The 14681-nt window shown below is 37.9% G+C and overlaps 1 protein-coding gene across 3 annotated transcripts; it reads left to right on the forward strand.

Annotated features, from left to right (window-relative positions):
- Nucleotides 1-6899: 6899 nt before the first annotated feature.
- On the forward strand, nt 6900-14619 carry LOC116252463 (uncharacterized). Of its 3 annotated transcripts, none has more exons than XM_031626741.2 (9): nt 6900-7810; nt 7994-8194; nt 8274-8393; nt 8955-8992; nt 9121-9226; nt 10317-12587; nt 12681-12833; nt 13902-14047; nt 14190-14619. In XM_031626741.2, exons 1-9 carry the CDS (start codon nt 7733-7735, stop codon nt 14431-14433), a joined length of 3357 nt encoding a protein of 1118 aa, XP_031482601.1. In that variant the 5' UTR covers nt 6900-7732; the 3' UTR covers nt 14434-14619. The 3 variants fall into 3 exon arrangements, with proteins under 3 accessions (XP_031482601.1, XP_031482600.1, XP_031482602.1); XM_031626740.2 differs by having other exon boundaries at nt 6902-7810; nt 9118-9226; XM_031626742.2 differs by lacking the exon at nt 6900-7810 and having other exon boundaries at nt 8055-8194; nt 9126-9226.
- The last annotated feature ends 62 nt before the right edge of the window (nt 14620-14681 follow it).

The raw sequence follows: 14681 nt of genomic DNA on the forward strand, positions 1-14681 counted from the left end.
CTGTTAATTGGATGAAGTTCATTTCAATATTTTCCTGTTAATTGGGTGGTTCTTGGCAAGTTATTAGTTCGATAAGTTGGCAATTGGAATCTAATGCATATTCTATCTTTAGGGCTCTCCGGATGAGTAGCAGTGGACGAGAACATCTCAGAATTCCTCATTTCATATTCTCCTTTTCTGATCATTATTGGCAATCGAAACAAGCAACTTGGATTTTGAGAATGTTCATCAAATTAAATCTTGAACAATAGAATATTTTCATCTTCCAACAGTTGACATATGGCTTTTTGCAGAGTGGTCAAGTTTTTCTTTGTTCTCTTCATATTTCCTTGTTTCCATCTATTTTCCTTTGTTTTCCTATTATTTAACTTGTCCCTGTTTTCTCTAGATAAATTTAGTTTTACCGCTTAGACGCAGAACTGTATTCAGGTTTTGTATCAACTCAAAGTTTTGGCTACCATGAAATCGCGATTCTCATTCCATGAAATGTGTTTCCGTTGAAAAGGAAATAATGCTCTTCCATTAAAGAAGGAAGCTCGATCTGCTTAGAAAGGAAGCGCGCTTCCTGTAGTTGCAGAACCTTTTCAAAAGCAGTTCGCTCTGCACTTTAAAGTGGCGCTCCTCCACCGAAACCTTGTGGGAAAGATGCGCTCGGCAGCCTTTTGTTGCCCAAAAGAGAGACGCATAAATCAAATTGATATTATCCGATCCAACCCTATTTCTTTTCAAAGATTTTTCTTAAGAAAAAAAAGTTTAAATGTGATTTGCATGTTTAAAAACGTACAAATCAACATGAAAATAATATTGTGTAGATACATCAAAACGAGGCCTAAAAGTAAAATAAATTAAGCCGTAGACTTGAAAATATTACAAATCTTCCTTGTATATTTTAAAAATGTTGTTTCGTTATATTCATAATATTGTACATCTATCAGGTATATTATACAGGTATATTATAGGGGGGGGAAAATTGAGCACTAACCGAGCTAGAAATAAATTTTGGTTGAAAGGACACTAATTCAATAACTTTAATGTGTTTAGGGGCACTTGTCTTTATAAACAATCAAATATATCAAAGCAGTTACGTAAAAATGAACAAATTTTGTAAGGCAGATACAGGCAACTACCCACACAGGCCACCATGTAGCTCCGCCACTGAAAACGAGTGTTAAAAATGAAGGAATTAGATAAATCAGTTTTAAAATAGGATTGATTTAAGCCATGTATCATAATTTGATACCATCCAGGTATGTTTGAAAGCGAGATAATAATTTTCTCCCCAATGTTGTCTGATTCCGTTTTGGATATATATATATTCTCAAACTTGAGTTGTTAATATATAGAGCGGCGCTGGATAAGTTCACATCCTCTATGATCTTGAAAGCGTTTTCTTCTTATTAGTTTTCTCCACATGGAATTCACAAAGATCTCCAGCTTAATTCTGTGGCCCTACACCTCCTGTCCCTCCCATAATCAAGTTCCTTGAATCGCGTCAAATCCTCTGGTTTTTTCGTGACTAATTAAACAGCTCTTGAACATTGCCAGGAGTACAAAGAGAATAATTTTCATGACCGATTCATTCGGTGCAAAGGAGAAAAAGGTCGGATTCCTTGTCGCCGGACTTTTTCTCTTTTGATTTTTGCAATTGATGAGGACACAAAAGTTTCATGAAAAACACTAGATTAGTGTATACTAAACAACCCCTAATGACTGTTAGTCTGTGTTAACATCATGAGCTTGCAATTACCACGCGTCGGAATCAACTATTTTTTTAAAATAATTTAAACTTGTTGCATTTTAAATTGATCTTCGTATATCAAATATTTTTAGCCAATTGACCACCAATTCAACGGAATCTTCACTAGACAGTATAGATCTGACTCAAGATCGCGTCTTTCTCTGTCTCGGGGAATCCACGTGTTTGATGAGATAAATATTTCTTTCTGGAAATCAAACTCATTGTACTAGTCAAAAATATAGCAAAATGACCTTCGCATGGTTAGGCTAACGTTTTGCTTTTCTCGTAAAACCAACCAAGTTTTGTGAAAACCTTGGTTAAAAATTGAGTTGTGTGAATTTGGTTTGGATGTTTGGATGACAAGTGGAAAACTTAATTTAGAGACAAAACTTAAAGCAGGTTTTCCAAGTCCCTTATGAAAACAAGGTTTGAATGTCATCTAAACATTTTTGAAATGATTTTTTGAGGCAAAACCAAGACACAAAAACTAGTTTTAGATTGTCATCCAAACGCCCCCTTAAATTTTACAGACATGTTTGCCCGAAAACATTTTTCTAAAAAATTCCTCTATAAAAATGGTTTTTACCATCATCGAATCGAATAAACGTTCCTTCTAGTAACCACTTAATTTGGCTCAAAACAGGTTGTTTGTTATGCGCTTCCACTCCAATCATTTGTAGTCAAGCGATTAGCGGGTTCTACCAGCTATGGTGGAACCCTATGACACCCAAATAGGGGTGAACAACCAGTCAAGCTACCCGAGCTCGACTCGTTAAAACTCAGCTTGTGAATGAGTTCGAGTCCAGTCATTTGCTTAACGAGCCGAACTTGAATTCATGAGTCAACTCGTTTAAATAATCGAGTTGAGTTCAATCTCAACACGTAACTGCCGAGTCAAGCTCGAGCTTTAATCGAGTTTCTCGAGTCTTAATCAAGTCGATATATTCAAACGAGTTTAGGAGTTTGTGGAGTCTTAATTGAGTCGAACTCGAATTCAACATGTAATCATGAATATCAATTCTATTCAAATGAATTTGTCGAGCCTTAATCGAGTCGAAGTCGAGTACTGATGAATACAAATTCTATTCAAATTGTCGAGCCTTAATCGAGTTGCTGGAACCCGTGACCGAAAGTCGTCCCTCTCCTCCTCCCCCAATGACCTTTGAATGATTCGCTTTAAAGAACATGGTAAATACAGGAAGCGAGCACCGAGCAGCTCTCGCGTGGGGCCCGCGCGATCCTGCCTTGCATGGCAAGCCTGGCCTTAGTTTATTAAATAAATATTAACTGCGACTCTCCCTCTGACTTCCCAACTGGGGGCAAACCACAGACCAAAAGCTGTTGCCTTGTCCCCCACAGAGATCTGAACCCGACTTTCCTCCCCTTTTTTTTATTCAATGCAAAAAGAAAATTATTTCTTTTTCAAATATTTAGTTGTTCATTATTTTAATAAAATAAAATATGCCTCGGACGCACATGAACTCAATGTTTTTTAAATGTTTTTTTTTTTTACATGGTAAAAATAAAGATTTGTTTCATGAACGCTGCTGGCCAATGGGCCTTCATCGTCTGAAACCAACTATTTTTAGGTCATGAAGGAATCGTGCAAGTCATAAATCTACGTCCACCCGCTATCAGTTATTTAATTGCATGCCTTTATATATTGTTTCTCTTAAGGGTGTGTTTGTTTGACAACAAATTTGAGATCCATGGTGATTTGAAACCACTAGGATTTTACATCTATGGATTCAAGGTCAGACCAGTCGACAGTTTTTTACATGTAACGTGGATTTAAGATCTACATCATAAGATCGTGAGAATTTTCCAAAACACACCGTTTAATGATTTAAGATATGACGCTATCAAATGCAACCTAATTTATTTTCCTCTACAAAATTGTTGTTGATATGGATTGAATGCTTCGAACTTGATAATGGATCTAAATTTTCACAGCTGCAGGGACGCAGCATTTGAAGATTAAAATTTCAGTTGGGGAGGTGATCAGCCTCTGATCAGAAATTCACAAAAAACATCTGGGGATCGAGTTACACACGAAGATAAGTCACTGGAAAATGGCTTTGCCGTGTTTGATCCAATCGATAGGGCTTCTGCAGCGTAGATAGCAAAGCTAATCTCTCTGCAATACATGTCCTTAAACTATATGTTCCACAAACGCTTTATTATTGTTTTATAAAACATAGTGATGTAGTGTATCTAGCATTGAATCACTAGATCTAAAAATAACATGCTAAAATGTGTGTTTGGAACATATGTTTCAGATCATGTTTCTTCTTGCATAATGTTCTTCTTATCAAACAAGATGCAGTTTTTACTTGTTAAAGTTATGTTTTAAAGCATTAATCAATAATGTTTTGCTGAATCTGGTATTGGGTGGGATATATATATCTAAGCAGCGCATCATCTCTTGAGATCTGGATCGGATGCTAGAGTTTCTGATCCGGGACAAACAGCTTGTGCAGGAATACATTATGCATCCGTTCCAAGCAGCCATTAAAATATTTTAAACAAGTTTGTGGGGACATGGTAGCATCATGATAAAACGTGGCTATCTTTTTCTTTTTTTTGGGCACTTCTGTTGTTGCAGTTTTAATTTGATTTTTTATACATGTGAATCTCCGACTGCTTCAAGAATCTTAAAAAGAATTTGATAGAATGCAGCGAATCGGAATGATGCTTCTTGTTAAAATCAAAGGAACTAATTCTAAAATTGTTTGCAATTGGCATTAGTTTCAAGAAAAGCTCAAGTAACTGAAACGGGTTCGACATGGCAACCCTTGCAGATCTTGGTTTGAACGCCAACACTTTTTTGACAATCACAAACTATTTCATGAATCTACTTCAATCGTGAAACATAAAACACTGTAACATAATGTTTCATCAATATGCTCAGATATTTAAAACAGATTCATGAAACAAATTTTATATTTTTCTCATTGGCAAACTAGTTCGATCAGGACAGGAACAGTCCGAACCGGGGCATCTGAGCAGCCCTATTTGAACCTAGTAACTCAAGTTAAAAAATGGTTGCAAATGTGTTTTCTCCATTAATGTGTAGAAAAAGATAGGCACGTTTTTAACAATAGCAAAAGTTTAAGTGGCCTTTTTGTTATCTTCAAAAACTTAAGTGCTCTTACATAATTATCGTCAAGTGAAAAGCACTGCCGACAGTCGCGCACATGGAGCATCCGTTCGTGCTTGTGTGCCGTTGCTGTCCAATGTTCTTTACAACTACACCGTAACTTTTCTAATAGCCCAAGTTCATGACTGAAAAAGCTTATAATTTATTAGGGCAGCCAAAATCAGCTTATATTATGTTTTAACCATATTTATTTAGCAGCAAATTACGACATATTATTGTTGGTTAGCAAAACGATTTTATGTTTTTTCAGGTAACATTCTGCTCAGGTAATACATACATCATGTTGTTTGGGGAAAAACATATTGACAATTTTATCTAAAAAAAATAAAAAAGAAATCATTAAAAAAGATGTGGGAGAGATACTTCAAAGAGGCCCAAGTCTCTCTTCGTTTTTACGGATTTCAGAGCTACTTCAAGACTTAGGTGAACTTATAGTTATGTAGAGTCTAAGCATGTAGCATCTACGAGAATCAAATTCACCAGCCACCAACTTGAGCAACTACGTTACTATCCTCCTCGGTGTGTTAAAATGAATGAACTTGTAATGTTGTGGGGACATTAAAAAAACAAACAAACAAAGAAATAGATATGGCATTGCCCAAGGAATGGTTATTTTCCTCCCATAGTACTAAGTATTGGAGAAACTTTTCTAGTGAAGGGAAGGACATGTGGATAATTTATATTAGATGGAATAGCACGTAAAAAAAATGCAGGGACAGAGACAAAGCGGGCTGGCAGGGGTATGGGCCCACTTCAAATTTAAAAAGAAAAAAATCTACATGTAATTTTAATTTTTTTCATTTAACTTATGTAAAAAATTAAAAAATTATATTTTAACTTCCGTCACATAGTTCGGTTCTTTAATAAAAAAGTTGTAGCTAGGCTCAATTTCGTCAGTGCACTGTCAAGTTCAACATATCAAAACCAACATCTTTCACTCTAAAAGGAACTTTTTAGCCTGGCTTGTTTTCCTGTTCTCTGCAATTAACACCCTTTAAAAACACATTTCGTTTGCAATCTAAACTAAAGTTTCTAGGAACATTTGTTTCTCACTTTCGATTCAGACTACCTGCCGACTCCTTCGATTCGGACTACCTGATAGAACGCCATCAACCACACTAATTGACATTTTTCAGAGCATTGCTCCCCAACTTTCTCCTTGCCTACCGCTTGCATGGTTCTTCCATTTATTGGCAATTAATTATGATTGAAGTTCTCTCTTGAGAGAGAGAGACGCCAAATACAAAAGTTCAGGGCACAGTAACCAAAGTCACCCGTCTCAAACCAAAGAAAAAGAAAGCGAGCAAACAAACAATAAACCAATCAAACAAAGATTTTTACTCAATTACATTGCTTGTACGTTGATGTTATCGTCGAACGAAGAGATCAGCTCCTTGTTCTCTCTCTCTAATCACGTGGACAAACTTACTTCTGGTAAGAAACATGGCCTTTTATAAGATCGAACAGCTTTCTACATGGGGGCCTGCTTTTCTTTATGGTACTTGAGAGCTGGGCCCCGGTCTCAAATCCAATTACTCAGATGTGCCTGTCTCTCTTTTCCCTTTTCAATTGCAGTATTTACTCTATCTATGGAGGAAAGAAAGCACTTAATCATGGCAGCATCATGGCTGAGGTGAGCAGCGCAATACTTACCTCACGCAGAAAAAATCACAGTATTATATTTATTACTAGCGCAGTCAGCAGCTTCATAAATTTAAAAAAAAAAAAGGACTGACCGAGTTTTTTCTTGTAAGAGAATATGTCATTTTCCATGACAATGGGGCCTTCTTGGGGCATCGGAGAACAGTGTAACGATGATAAGGGTGCGGTCAAAAACTACCCCTCTGATAGGTGAGATATGCATCTGATATTCCTACCTCTATAATTTTCTGCGAAAGTCAAAACGTGTACCGACTTCCACAAAATAATCAATTGCAGGAAGGAAAAGAAAATTGGTATCTGGTCTTAAAATGTATCTTATATTTTTTCGAAATTGCTTGACAGATTGCATCACATGTCACATGACAGACTGCATGTTGGTGTTCGCTGCTCAACGTTCTACCTACTTAATGCTAGTAAACATTATTGTCTTTTAGCATCTCCTTTTATTTCTTTAAAAATTTTGAACTCTTTGTTACTTGGTGAATCCAGAGGGCCACTTGGATACTGTTCTTTTCTTGGCTTTGTATTTTTCGTCTCTGTTATTCGTTCTAGATTTCACAAAAGCGATGGTAGTCCTGCTTTGTTTCTGATCCCAACTTGTGAAAAAAAAAAAGATTTGTTTCTTATCATACATATTCCTTTTATTCTGTTATTTCCTAAAATCTGCAGTTGTTCACAGCCCGGGATCATTTATTTTGCTCTGCGGAAACAGTCTGTCTCTGATTTCTGCAAGGAGGAAATACGCCAAGCAGCACGCACATCCCCTGCTCTCTTTTATTTCTTCCCATTTTGTTTTCAAATTTTCATCTTGGCCTTACTAAAGAGGCTCAGCAGCTGTCCTTCTCAGCATCGTTTTCCGGCAAGTCTGTGCTGGGAGGGAACTCGCCAGTAGCGCTCGGGTTCGGAGGCGATGTCCTTTTCTTTTCTATGACAAAGAGATCTGGTCTTTGTTGGCACCGTGAAGAGAATTTGAAAATTCTCTTCTGGGGAGTTGGATTCTGGTGGGTTCTTCTTGTGACCGGGACAAGATGGCAGTCGTAGTGGGATGGAGGAATTTGCGGGTCGCGTTCGGAGGCTATATCGGCAGACAAGGTCGTGACTGCGATCCTCTGCGCTCGATTTTCCGGCGAGATTGCTGACTGAGCCTGAAGGGCAGCTTCGAGTGAGGGAAGATGTTCAAGGGAGCTAAGTGGAGGAGTGAGAAGAACAAGATCAAGGCCGTTTTCAAAGTACAGGTTCAGGCAACCCAGGTGAACCTCTCAAGAAAGCTATTACATAATTAGATTTGGAATTTGGTTCCGATTTTCGGATTTGCGTTGACTCATTAGTGCTTTGATCAAGCTGTTTCTAGTCAGATAAAGAACAAAATCTCTGCAACGCAAATGAGCTAATGCTGCGCATCTTTTTTCTCTGTTGTACCTTGAAAATTGCAGGTACCTCAAACAGGATGGGACAGTTTGTTGGTAGCTCTAGTTCCTTCAGAAACAGGGAAACCTTCTGCCAAGACAGAGAAGGTTCAGGTTCACAATGGGGCATGTATATGGGGGAATCCCGTCTATGAAACTGTAAAACTATCGCGAGAGCCGAAAACAGGGAAATTTGAAGGGAAAAAGTATCAGTTTATAGTATCAAACGTAAAACGACTTTCTTGCCACCATCTTCTGCTTTCGTGTTTTTGCTGCCGGTGGTGATGGGTTGTGTTCATTTCACCAGGGGTCAAGTAAAGATGGAATTCTTGGGCGAACGGCTGTTGATTTTGCCGAGTATGCAGATGCCATCGAACCTTGTTCCGCTTCCCTCTCACTTGGAGCTTCGAACTCCACAATTCTTCATGTAAGTAGTTCTTGTGGAACGCCTAAAGGTCGAAACTAAATCGAATCCTCTCGATGAGACATCGATCAGCTTGGCTGAAGCTATAACTCATGACGGAATTGAATGCCACATTCCGTCTATGGACTTGTACTTGTCCTCGACTCCTTTGGAAGAGCTGATCGAAGTTCTCCTGCTTTGCCACTTCAATTGAGTGAATCCTGCTACTCTGGCATGATCCAACCTCAATACAAAGTGCCCTTCTTTCAGAATGCTCTTGAGGATAAGAAAGATCCTCCGTTCATGCTTTGTGCATGTTTACCAAAAGGTTTAAGTTTTCAATAAATAATTTTGTTTGCTTTGCCGAAAATGCAGAGGAAACACTTTTAATTAACAGTTACTCCAGTGCTTTGAACTTGAGGATAAGGAAGATCCTCTGGTTATGTTTCCCGCATTTTTAAGAAAATTTTCAGTTTCAAGAAACGAATTTGTATATTTTGCTGAAAATGTACAGGAAAAAATTTCCATTAACAGTTATTCGATTTTATCTTGCCCTAATCTTTTCCTTTTGCCATGGGGATGTAGATCACGATCCAGAGATTGCATGCTGATGGCAACACGAGGTACTGGAAATTCCTTCCAGCTTGATCAATGCTTGTATTTTCAGTCCTCTATCTGGCAGTACAGATCTGAATATTGACTTCATTTTCTGTTTTCATTTTTTTTTTTTTTTGAATGATGAAAAAAGAAGTGCAGCCAAAAGAAGCGCTCACACTGAGAGCCTCCGGCATCAAATGAGCGATGTTGACACGGATGGGAGTTCCGTAACTTCATGCAGCGCCAGTAGTGCGAGCAAAGTAATCTCCCAAATTCCTCTTCCAGTTTTTCTACCCCACTTTCCAAATTTTTGTAGTTCTACTTTGGTTGAGTAGAAGGTGACTTCATTCGGTAGGACAAAATTAAGCAAATCAGAAGGTTACAAACTAGTGCAGAAGCTGCTTGGTTGTGCCTTCAGAGAAGACATACAAATTCATCCAACTGCTTTCTATGTAATAATGGCTTTTGATAGTAATTTTTTCAAACTTTTTCTTGCATTTGTTGCCGAGATTTAACTTATTAGAGAAGATAAAGAACACAAGCAACTATTAAGCTCCTTAATTCCAGTTACTTTTACGGCTTAGGTCATCTTCGTGTTTCTTGCCTTTGTTAATTGAAGTCAAGTTTGAGAAGCTATTACTTTAGTCTGTCTTTGCATCCCCATAATGTCTGAACGGCTGCAGTAATATAATAGGAGCCCAAGTTTCCTAAATCTCAGCATCCTAGTGCCCACGAATCACAGAAACCCGTAATTTAATAAAAAGAAAGAAGGATGACAGGGCACATTGAATTTCTTTGTTTCTGGAGAGAGCTAAAATAAACCTGTTATTTTTGTTCTTATTCTTCAAATTATGAACTAGGAGGAGCAGGAAAAAGAATCTTGCTGAGATACACAGAGCTACAAATTTATATGCAAATGTATAAAATATTTCAAGCATGTCAAGTTGTTCCAGAGGTCAGCATGTGTATCCATTGATGTGATATGTACCAGATTGCACAACCATATTCAGGTAATATTCTCTAAGACAGACCAGCATGTGTATCCATTGATGTGATGTATACCAAATTGCACAACCATATTCAGGTGAAATTATCTAAGACTTGATGAGTTATGCTTGGTCAGTGGAGGAATGAAAGAATGTTCACATGCCTAAAACGCTCAAATGATGATAGACAAAAGTGCCGAAAGCTTAAAAGTTTTTATATGCTGAAGAAATGACTTATAAAATACTAAAACTCAGTAACCTTGAAGGAATTCCACTATGAACTATTGTCATCATGTCACAACTTTAGTGACCTATTCATGTTATGACATGCACAGGCTAATGGACATGCTCTAATTCTTTTCAGGATGTCTTAGCGGGCAATGGGATAGTACAATTTAGCCCATCTATCATAAATACTGTCCCTCGGACTGCTGAATATGACAATAAAGGTTTCAGAAGTTCTGATGCTATCTCAGCATCAAGTTCTGATAGCAGCTCTGGGAATGATCTCAATCATGAATATAAGTTTAAAGCTGACATCCATAAGGATACCGTAAGCATTCTTTCACCTCTTAGCGACCATACAAGATCTCCACAACTTTTAGCCAATGGATGCAATGCAGCAGCAGATCATAAAGAATGTGAAGATTCAAATGTAGGATGGTCTCTCAGATGGACTTCGAAAGAAAGCAAAGAAAACTCAATGAACACTTCCAAAGAGATGAATGCGAATGAGAAGTTGCAGGCCTCAGAGATTGAGGTTGCAAAACTCAAGGATGAAATTGCTGCCATGGGAAGGCAAGCAGAGGTCTCAGATGTAGAAGTCCAGACACTACGAAAACAAATCATAAAAGAAAGCAAAAAGGTGCAGGAATTTTCAAAGGAAATATGCAGCTTAAGGGAAGAGAGAGATGCACTTAGACAGCAATTTGAACAAATCAAGGCTTCAAGAGCTACTGACGGTGTCACGGTTGTGGACAAAGCACATGATAACAAAAATGATGATACCAGCATTCTCGAAGAAATCAAACAAGAACTGGTTTATGAACAACAGCTTAATTCCAACCTCCATTTACAGTTACAGAAAACTCAACAGGCTAACTCTGAACTCATTCTTGCTGTTCAGGATTTAGAATTGCTTTTAGAGCAGAAAGAAAGGGAAATATCTCATGTCTCCAGCACTGCACGATGCAGCATGCCAGTAACAGATGATAGCTGCCAAGAATTATCAACAACAGCAGATGCCTTACAGAAACCTCAAGTTCAGAGGTATTCTGACTCACAGAGCATAAAGCATGAAGGAGATCAAGAGCAACTTGAATTGGAAGTATTAATTAAGGAGCATGATGATGCAGATAATTCGTTGACACTTGAGCAAAAGATTTTGCAATTGCAAAATGAGTTAGAAGAATGTAAAACGGATCGGGATCATATAGAGATGCAAATGGAGCAGCTTGCTCTTGATTATGAGATTCTGAAGCAGGAAAATCATGACATGGCTTTTAAGCTTGACCAAAGCGAGATACAAGAACAACTAAAAATGCAATATGAAGCCTCTGTGTCATTAGCAGTCATCAATGACCTGGAAGCTCATGTTGAAAACTTGGAGAAAGAGCTTGCCAAGCAAGAAGAAGCATTTGAAGCTGAACTGGCTGCACTAACTCGTGAAAAAGTAGAGCAGGAAAGGAGAGCAATAAGAGCAGAAGAGATGTTGAGAAAGACGAGACAAAGCAATGCTGACACAGCTGACCGGCTACAACAAGAATTTAAAATGCTTTTCACTCAAATGTCTGTTACCTTTGGTGCAAATGAGAAGTTAGCCATGCAAGCAATGACAGAAGCTAATGACCTGCGTATCCAAAAGAGTCACCTAGAGGAGTCGCTAAAGAAATCTGCTGAAGAGCTTCAACTGATCAAAGATCATTACGATGAGGAACTAACTGAGCTTTCATGTCAACTGGATTCAAAAACAAATGGCATAAATCAACTACTGTCAGAGGTTGAATATCTCTCCACAGAGCTGAAGGCTCAGAAGAAAATTGCAGAAGTTGCCATTAACACCCTCGCAGATGAAATCCTTTCACTGAAAGCAGATATCCAAGTGCTCATAATTGGGAAAAATGATCTTTTTAAGAAGGTAGAAGAGAAAGAAAAGATTCTACTTGATCTGCAAGAGATGAAAATCAGAATGAATGAGAAAGAGCTCATCCTAGAAAAAGGAGATGCCAAAATAAAATCCCTTGAGAGGGAGATTCTTCAGGCGATGGCAGAAGCAGGAAAATCACAGGAAGAATTGCATGATATGAGGATCTTGTTGGTTGAAAAGGAGGAAATGATTGCTATGGTTCAATCAGAAAAAGAAACGATAGCAATACAGTATAATCAACTTAAGCAATCCTTGTTTGAGCATGAGACTGAGAAACAAAATCTAAAAAAGGAATTTCCGTTTACATCTGATTTGGAGAATCATCAAGAGGCAGTCACAGCCACTGAAAAGAAAGTCATAGATAATGCTTCAAGTGCTACAGAATTTGAGGAAAATGCAAATGCAAGCATAAGAAACGACGACTCCCACTCCATCCAACAATGCATTGAAGAGGTTTTCAGGTTGCAACACAAAATCAAGCTTCTTGAGGTACGTAGTCAGTACAAGAAAAAGTTTCCATTGCCACATATACTTATTTTAAGAAATGTCTATATGCGCGCTAATGATGTCACTGTTTGATAGGAAGAAGTAAAGATAAAGGAACCAACAATTCAGGTATCAAAGGATGAATTCACAGAGAAGGAGAGAGATCTTTATGCTAGGATTGAGGAACTACAGAAGGCAGCATTGAGTCAATCATGGAATATCTCAACTCCTTCTGATGGAACTGTGCAGGTAAGTAACGTAAAACAATTAGTGGCACAGACACCAGACTGATGGACCTACAAACTTTTAGAGAAGAGTGCAGCTTCTGGCATTGCACTGTGGTTGAACTTCTTGCATGGAATTAATTCATCATATTAATTCAGAATAATTGGCAAACAAGGGTAGATTTAGTCATATTTGGTACTTCTCTGAATTATTGTTCCTACGTTCAGCTCTGATATGCTTTGCTTGCTCGTTAAGTGAAGCAAGGTTTGAACAAGACCTTGTTAGCAACCATGCCAACTTAAATACCTCGAATACATTGAGCAATAAATTTGCAGCTTTTTAACATGTTTATTCATTTCATTCTGTCGTCTGTATGTCTCTATCCATCTCAATGTTTCTATCCGATGGTTATTGTAGGTGAAAATTGGTCTATTGCAAGTCAGAGTGAACTTTCTTCCTGCTGATAAAGGGCCACAGTAGTTACGTGACGCTCTGTATAATCTAATGAATTCCTTTCCCATACTCTGTCCAGCTAGCTTTGAGCATACTATCTATTATGCTCCTTATAGCAGAAATTTCTGAGTCTGTTAGATGAAGTTTAATGTTTAGACGAAAATTGATTTCAAAGGTTTTAATAATTCATGGCTCATTTGGATAAGAAAACAACGGAAGCGCATGAATCAGTTGAATTCACTCCACGTTATTTTGTATGATTTAAGAGAATGGGTACTTATTACCTTGACCTCTTCTTTATAACTTCCGATTAACAATAATTTTTCAAAATTCACATATATTGAAACTAAGTGGTTAGAAATAGAACAAAAAATTATTCAATTGTATTGCGTACATCATTTACATAATTACTGGTAGGGTATTTCAGGAAGCCGTCTTCTTTAGTCCACACCAGCAAGGGCTTGGTATGGACAAAGAAGTGTCTGTTAGTTCAAAGGAGACACAGGTGAAAATGTTGATGAATATTTGTTTGTAGACGAAATATATGATACACTTTCATCTCTTCTTCTGTAAAGAAGTACAAAAGACGTACTGGTTTAGTTATGAAAACTTTACAGCATAAACACTTCCCACATGCAGGAGTCACAGCATGAAGATTGCAGGGTTGGAGACAATCCCCATCATAGAGAAGAGACGAGCAGCAGCAGAAGTTTCTCAGAGACAGGTGTGGATATTCTATCAGGTGTTCTTGACCATGCTGACAATGAACAAGGGTCAGCTAAAAGGTATGACATTGTTTATGTAACCTTTTACGATGATGTCCACAGCAAATGAAAGCTGCTAGAAGCATTAGGTGTAGATATTTCTCCTGAAAACTTACTGATGTTGGGATTATGTATGAATATCTAATGTAATCGTGATTTACAGCATTGTTATAGATCCAAGTGATGAACAGAAAACCTGCAATCCTTGCGTACCCTCGCCAGATGACATCACAAAAATGATAGATGAAATATCACAGTTGAAGAAGAAGAACACATCAATGGAGGATGAGCTCAAGGAAATGCAAGAACGCTACTCCGACTTAAGTCTCAAATTCGCAGAGGTAGAAGGTGAAAGGCAACAACTTATAATGAGTGTTCGCAATCTCAAAAATGCTAAAAGGACCTAGCTACCCATATTTGTACAAGCACACCATCATTCAATGTATACATACAAACAGAGTGTTCCACTGTATAGAGGAAGTAGTTGGAATCACTCAAGAGGCTGATTTCCAAAGATAGCTTTTGTAATTTAAAAGTATGCTATATTGCCAATGCAAATCACCTAGTGAATTCTTTGTTGTCTTGCGAATAAAGTACATTCTTCTGCGTCTGGAAAGGCAATATGCAACAGGATTCACAATTAAGGACACCACAG

The sequence above is a fragment of the Nymphaea colorata genome, chromosome 4, assembly GCF_008831285.2.
Source record: "Nymphaea colorata isolate Beijing-Zhang1983 chromosome 4, ASM883128v2, whole genome shotgun sequence".
In the NCBI taxonomy this organism is placed as follows: Eukaryota; Viridiplantae; Streptophyta; class Magnoliopsida; order Nymphaeales; family Nymphaeaceae; genus Nymphaea; species Nymphaea colorata.